Source organism: Solenopsis invicta, chromosome 16 (assembly GCF_016802725.1).
Source record: "Solenopsis invicta isolate M01_SB chromosome 16, UNIL_Sinv_3.0, whole genome shotgun sequence".
Lineage (NCBI taxonomy): Eukaryota > Metazoa > Arthropoda > Insecta > Hymenoptera > Formicidae > Solenopsis > Solenopsis invicta.
Genome location: NC_052679.1, coordinates 12,743,237 through 12,751,409, shown reverse-complemented (window position 1 = coordinate 12,751,409; position 8,173 = coordinate 12,743,237). Strand labels below are relative to the sequence as shown.

At 28.3% G+C, this 8,173-nt stretch overlaps 1 protein-coding gene across 4 annotated transcripts in view; it reads left to right on the top strand.

The window, feature by feature from the left end:
• Window positions 1–94: 94 nt before the first annotated feature.
• LOC105202528 (axonemal dynein light intermediate polypeptide 1) overlaps window positions 95–8,173 on the top strand; it is a 141,919-nt gene continuing 133,840 nt past the window's right edge. For 2 of the 4 annotated variants that reach the window (XM_039458974.1, XM_039458977.1), the window contains exons 1-3: window positions 95–283; window positions 1,908–2,072; window positions 5,916–6,048. In XM_039458974.1, coding sequence (XP_039314908.1) covers window positions 191–283; window positions 1,908–2,072; window positions 5,916–6,048 — 391 coding nt within the window. In that variant the 5' untranslated portion in view covers window positions 95–190. The remainder of the gene's footprint in view (window positions 284–1,907; window positions 2,073–5,915; window positions 6,049–8,173) is intronic. The other 2 variants (XM_039458976.1, XM_039458975.1) reach the window with 2 other exon arrangements.

Here is an 8,173-nt window from a genome sequence, read left to right as displayed (position 1 = left end):
GCAATACAAATTTATAAACGAGGCATTTATCGAGTTTCGTATGATCGATGAACGGTGCATCAACGTTTCCATGGTAACATTTATGTCAGCTAACAGAGCTTTTCATATAAATGGAATCTATCGTATCGATATCCTGTTGTTAGCGTGAAATAATATTCAGCACGTAGTTTTACGTAAATCCTCTAAATAAATGGCAACAGCAATCAAAGAACGCACAATTCCTGTTATGGATACGCTGGTCAAGTATGATACTCCAATTTTGGTTACAATTCATTCAGAGAAGGTATGACGAATTTTTCTTATTTTCTGTATTAGTTTTGAATAGTAACTAGGGGTGTGCGGGTACCTGAGCTTTGGGTCGGGTCGGGATTTTTTTTTGGGATTGGGTCGGGACCCAAAAGTTTGTAAAGTTTGAGTACCCGAAATTTACGGGTACTCGAAATTGAGTCGGGTCCCGAAATGCTGTAGAAACCCGAAATCGAGACGAAATTTCAAAATTTTATAAATTTTGAGTACTTGGATCTAAAATTGGGTCAAAAAGCGGTTATAGATCTAAACACCTTAAACACTGATGTGAGAAAAAATCACTAAATTTTAATAATTATTTGTTTGAATATTGCCCCAATAAAATTTTTTCTGAACGTAAATATATATTTATTTAGTACAAGGAGTGATTACTAATTTAATTATCATTTTTTATTGAGTGAATACTTATGTACTGTAAGTAAATATTTTATTGGCAGTATTCAAATTTAGTAATTCAATATAAACGAAATGCCTTACGTAAATTTAGTAATTTTTTTTCACATCAGTGTATAAAGTATCTAGATCTCTAACCGTTATTTAACCAGATTTTAGATCCGAGTATTCAAAATTTACAAAATTTTGGGATTCTGTTTCGATTTTGGGTCTCGACCTGATTTCGGGTCCCGATCCGATTTTGGGTCCTGACTTTGATTTTGGGTCCTGACTTTGATTTTGGGTACCCGAACTTTACAAACTTTCGGGTCCCGACCCAAACTCGAAAAAAATTCCCGACCCGACCCGAACTTGAAATTTTGGGTATCTGCACACCCCTAGTAATAACTAATTAAATAATAAATTAAAAAGATAATAATTTTTAATTTAATTGTAAACGAATTAATTTTTAATTAAACTAATTATTTAAAAAAACGTAAAATTTATTAATTTTTTTTCTAAGTTAAAAATATATCTTTATAAAAAGAAGTATATTTTTGTACAAAAAACACTACTTCATTATTTTACATAAACTTAATTTATACATAAAATATTAAATATTCACTTGGTGATTTATTTTATAATTACTTTATTATTTAGACTAATCTAATTAGAAAAAATACAATATTCTAATGTACTATGAATAATACTTTTCCAATTAACTTTCAAGGTTTAAACTCTCAGCTTTCTCGCAGTGTGATTTTGTTTATATGTCAAAGGCAAATATATACTCTAACAGCACAAGACATTATTTGAATATTGTAAATATCATACGTATATTTGCATAACATCATGATATCGTACGTATATTTGTACAATATAACGATATTCGTCCGATATCATATACTGTTAGGATATGACGCAATAAATTATTTCTTCATTTTTTTAGTTTTTCCTTAAAATATAATAATAATTCATCTGTCTAAGAAAAGTTGCCTCTAGAAAAACCTATCGTATTAAGCGAGAGAGCTGAAATTTAATCTAACTTAATTTTATAAGGCATTAACTTAACTAAAAAATACCTTACAAAGTATTAATTTATCCAAATTTAGCTTTTACGATTTCTCTGAAAAAATAAACATGCATATATATGCAAATACAATTAATAATAATTGTATTTAAAATAATGTACGAAATATATATCTGCTTATATATATTTCTTTATTAAGCAACAGGTACGTAAAGATTTATCATTGGCGAAAATCGGTGTAGCCCCTTGCAAAATTCAAATAACCTCAACTTCGGCTGATGTACGACGAGAAACTATTGAGATATTAAATAGAATTTTACCACCAAAGGAATGGGAAGAGGATGGTCAGATATGGACTCAACGTGTAAAATTTGATAAAAGCTAATTTATGTACCTTAAAGAAAATTTTTTTATAATATTTCATAATATTTTGAAGAATTTTTTATATTTTAAATTTAAGAAAATTTTATTATTTATATATTTTAAATTAAAAAAATTTTTTTTAGATTTTTTAAGTTATTTTTTTTTTTTCAAAATTATAGAATAAGAAATCTTAGAATGTAACATAATCCACATATATAAAGATTTCTAGAAAAGATGAAACCTTTCATATTTTTTGCTTCATATGATTGCTCTGAGAAAAATGTTTTCTGTTGTAATGGGACTGAGTCTCCAGTAAACAGAAATGGATTTAAAAAATCACCAATTTGGATTTGTGATTTTTTAAATGACCACATAAATCTATTTCTATCCAATTAAAGTTTGAAAATTCCTTGAATCTATTTCAATCCATATGTTTGAAATTACAGAATTTCTATTTTTTTCAATCCAAAAAAATTATGCGGTGTATATAATCCATTTTATTTTAAGAAACAGGATTGAAATGAAATAACTTCTCTTCTTTTAATCTAAAAAGAGTTTTTGCGAATTATCCAATTTATTTTAATCCATAACATGGGACTTAATTGCTGTCTTTTAATTCAAAATGTATTGAAATGAATTAAAATGGATTACAAATTTTTAATCCATTTCCGTTTACTGAGTGAGTAGTATGCGTCACCATCGACGGATGGTTGATGGGAGTTCTGTTTCTTTTAATTAAGGCTCCTGATTCCTCAGCCGAAAACTCCGCATTGACAGTGACAATCTAATATCGCGGAAAAAATTAAAACTAATAAACATGAAACGTGACTAATAAACATGTTGACAATGAAATTTTGTCTTGCATGTCATTTTGTTATTATGTATTCTATCCCTATAAACGCGTAATATTATTTTTATATTAAATAATATTTTTGAAATATTAATAAAAAATGGTTATGTCCATTCCTGATAATGTTATATGAATATTATCTGAAGAAATAAATAATATTATTTAATATTTCAGCAATTCAATATTTTAAATTGTTAGGAATATTTTAACTTTTAAATATAATAATTATAAAGTTTATGAATATTTTATGCATAATTAATTTTTTATCACAATAATATTCATAGAATATTTTCGTAATATTCCACGGATATTGAGGTAATGTAACATGAATATTATTTAAAAATGGATATACAGGGGTTGGACAAAATAATATGAACATCTATTCTGACTCCAAAAAATGGAGCGTAATTCAAGAGTGTAATTTTGTCAAAAATGATCGTAAAAATATAAAAAAAAGCATTTTAAAGCTTGAAATCTCTAGTTTTGAAATTGATAAGTCATTAAACGATTTACAGACTGTTTACGAAATTACGCGGATTTAAATGGGGATGCGTCAAATCTCAAAATATTTTACAAATTTTGCAAAGCTATACGACGCGAAATAAAAATTGCACGCAAATGCAGTTTTACAGCATTCGAAAGCGTGGATTTTTATCTTTAATTTGCGTTTTTGATGAGCGTTGTACGATTTTTTTTCTCTGACAATCCCCTTGCACTTAGTTGATTATGTTATCTATTACATTTAATGCACGAAGCCAACTGCACTGGTTGAGAGAACACTTACCGGGAAGGCTCATAAAACGCCCAGTGGACTAGCCAATTTTCACAAATTTATTATTTCGAAACTAAGGCCTATTCGATCAAACGCCGGGAGAGGTAAACTTTTTTTCGTCTCCAGAATAATTAAAAAAATTTGGGTCGAAATCCCAGGGTGATTCACCTGGTCCTCCCCTTGTGAGTTAGGCAACACTGGCAAAAATGGCCTCTTTTGCTTCAATGTTATATAGTATAATTCAGTGAATAAAAATCGTACAACGCTCAACAAAAACGCAAATTAAAGATAAAGATTCATACTTTCGAATGCTGTAAACCGCATTTGTGTGGATTTTTAATTCACGTCAAATGAACTCGAAAAATACATAATAAATTTTGCCGCATCTTTATTTTTATCCATATAGCTCCGTAAAAAATTAGTATACGTTTTCAAAGTCGATATTAAAATTATATGTAAAAATATTAAGCTGTAAAATGCGTTTTAAAACATTTAATTTATCATTTTTGTTGATTTATCATGTTACATATTTTTTTGGAGAGTAACTGTAGATGATCTTTTAATTTTGCTGTTGAACGCTCACTTAATCTTTGCTGAAGTCGATATTTGAACTTCGTAAAAAAAAAGTATAAAACGGTCTTCCAGGGCTCATTTTAAAGGGCGAAACCTTTCGATTATTTAAGTTGATTTTTCTCGAAGATTCTTTTACACTAGAAAGTGAAGGAAGAAATTCAAGAAAAAGAGGCCATTTTTGCTTCAGTGTTGCCTAACTCGGGGAAAAAGAAAATGGTACAACGCTCATCAAAAACGCAAATTAAAGGTAAAGATCCACCCTTTCGAATGCTACAAACCGCATTTGCGTGCAATTTTTATTTTGCGTCGTGGAACTTTGCAAAGTTTGTAAAATATTTTGAGATTTGATGCATGCCCATTTAAATCCGCGTAAACAATCTGTAAATTGTTTAATGACTTATCAATTTCAAAACTAGAGATTTCAAGCTTTAAAATGCTTTTTAAAAATTTTTTTACAATCATTTTTGACAAAGTTACACCATTTTGAATTACGCCTATTTTTCAGAGTCAGAATAGGTGTACATATTATTTTGTCCAACCCCTGTATAATATTAACATAACATTCCCATAATATTAAAATAATATAAAAATATTGAATATTATTTTTAAAATATTATTTTATATAATTTTTAATAATTCGTATGTTATTCTAAGAATATTAATTGTTCGTGAAGGGATTGTGAAAATGTGACTTGTCGTATTTAACAAATTCATAAATATGGGCCGCAAGTTATCTTTGAATTTTATACGTAATAACATATTTTTCACTTCTTTCAACAGCTATTCGTGTGTTTTTCTGCTTGAATAGGCCTCATTTAACGTGTTTTTTTTGCTATTTACTGACTGTTAGGTGGAAAGAAGAGAGTTGAGACATATTTTTACAAATATGTTAAAGTGATTCGATTATTTTGTTTCATTCAAATTTTGTTTATTTACAAATGGCACGCAACAAATTTCAGTCTCACGTACGTTTTCCTGTTCGAATAGACTTTACTTTTTGTGCTTTTTACAACTATTGACTGACTGTCGGGGAAAAAAGAATAACTGAGACCAATTTTTACAAGTATTTTAAAACAATCTCATTATTTTGTTTTATTCAAATTCTCTATTTAGAAATGGCACGCAAGAAACTTTTACATGTGATTTCTCGCTTATGACGTCACGACTTCAATATGACCGCACGAGAAGTTAGGAGCCTTGAAAAATCACACGGGGTAGACCAAAAAAATGCAGCATTATGAGATTTCTGCACTGTATTTCAAATGATGAAATAAAGTCATTTTGATGGCGAGTCTTTTAAATTAGACTCTGAAATAAAAGTAATGAAATGTTTTGGCAAGAAGTATATTAAATATACACACATATTACACACAACATCTGCGCTTAGTAGTTCATATTGTTTTAAATATTTTTTGTTATGTTTAAATAATATTGAAAAAATCTTGGAAAAAATCTTTAGTTTTAAAAAATATTTAATTTTTTCAAATTATTTTCTTAATATTTCTGAAAAGTGTTTTAATTTGTACACAAAATCTGAGAACATTTTTAAAAAAGCTATAAAATTTAAATAAAAATTTTGAAAAAAAATTTTCGCAAAGGTCTCTTTAATTGTGCAATAGTCAGTTAATGGCATATGTTGTATTATTTAGGTATCAAGTACTCCTGCAACAAGATTAGATGTGATAAATTTACAAGAGCAACTTGATATGCGATTGCAACAAAAACAGGCTAGAGAAACTGGTATTTGTCCTGTTCGAAGACAGCTTTATACTCAATGTTTTGGTATATGTACACACTAAATATAAATTTTATATTTAATATACAGAATATTCGACAAGTGGGAGAAAATTTAAGGAATAGATCTTTATAATAAAATAAAACAAAAATTAACTTTATAAAATATTCTGCAATTACAAATTGGCAACAGATCACGTTTATCGAATAGCTGCAAATGAGAAATATATTTTGTTATTATTAATTCAATGTTAGCATACTTCCGTAAATGTAACAACAATCTTTATCGGCAAAATATATGACAGAGTGATGGCTAATAGAAAGCAAATGTCGAATATATTGATGGCGGATTGATTATAAACGTCTAGTAAATTTGCTAATGCAAATAGTGTCAGTAAACGTATTTTTATATTTGCGCAACGACAGTAAAATAATACCGATATGTGTCATTAAAAGTTTCAGATCTCATTGTTGGTGTATGTAGTCTGTAAAACTCTGTCGCGTTCATTTATAATAGCGATGAATAATACTGCATATTATTCATGAATAAGCGACATTAGCTTTTTTGTCATGTAAAATGTCTAAGCAACGACACTGATAACTATTGTTACAAAAAGTGTACAGAATACATACCCAGCAGCGAAATTCTGTCTAATTTTTAACGACAGTATCGGTATCGTTATATTATCATTGCACAGATATTGTATATGATAAAAAGAACTGCGCAACGATACTGTGACGATATGGATATTATCATTAAAAGCTACAGAATCCCGCTATTGTACAGTAGTCTGATTGTGTTTCGTAGTACGAAAAAATTAGAAACTTTGTGTTAATGCTGCTGTATCATTTATTATTAGTTTTATGATTTTATCTCTCTCAAAACATAATAAAAGCCATTAATTATTAATTAAAATAAACATATACATATATATTTGATGTAAAATAACGATGATATTAAATAGTAATATACGTAATTTGTAACACAATACTCCTAAAAAATTACAATACTTTTATGAACCGCTTATGTGCGCATTTTATTTTTATAGGACAAGTTTTCTGATAAAAAAATGAATAAGATCTAACTTAATCTTAACATCTGCAAATGTCTGCAATTTTTTATTGGGCTATCAAAAATTCAAAGTTACAAAGATTGGATTATTTAGAACTACAGTAGTCAATGTTTTTAGCATTAAATATAAAAAACTAATATGAAATTACCTCATAAGAATTCCAGTACTCATAAGTAAAACATATATATAGAGTGTCGGATGAAGTTTGCCCGTGATCTCATGGGTTGATAGAGCAAGTCAAGCTGAGCAGAAAAGTCCTCTACCATTTTTCAATATTTGCAATAATTACCGAGATAGAAATTAGTAAAGTCAGCAAATGAACGCGTACTGACGGGTGGTCCCTGTGTGCGATGGGTAGGGAAAGTACGCGCACATTCGTCGACTTTACTAATTTTTATCTCGGTAACTATTACGAATATTCAAAAATGGTACAGGATTTTTCTGCTCAGTTTGACTTGCTCTATCAATCCACGGGCGAACTTCATCTGACCCTGTTTAAATAGCAATAATGGACAACATTTAATAGTTTTGACAACGGTATGTTAATGGCTGGGGGCATAAACAGAATTCCGTTACTATATATGCACGTTACACTATTGCAATTTAATGTTATGACAAAAATTGTATTTTTTAATATTTTGAAATATAAAATAATATAAAATAATCAAAATATTTAAATTAAATATTTAAAATATTAATTTTAATTTTTTTTGTGCTATAAAATTAATTTAGACTATTGTGGTTTGTTGAATATATTAGCAACAGACTTCAGCTTTGTTATTATGAAAGTATTAAAATTTGTCATGCAAAAATAGCATATATTGATTAAAATACATGATAAAAGATTGACAGTTAACAACGAGAATGTCTATCGAATATATTAACAATAGATTGACGATAAAAACTAAAAGATTTGTTTTCACTAAAGTTACTCATTTATCAATATACAGTACCGCCGTTAGATATACGCGACAGATTTTTCCTGACTCTCTTCTCATTTAGTTACTAATTCGTTCACTGACACTTAAATTATGCTAGATTTAAAAACGATATTTGTACTTTGTTTCTAATAATTCTGTACACGTAAATATTATTTTTAA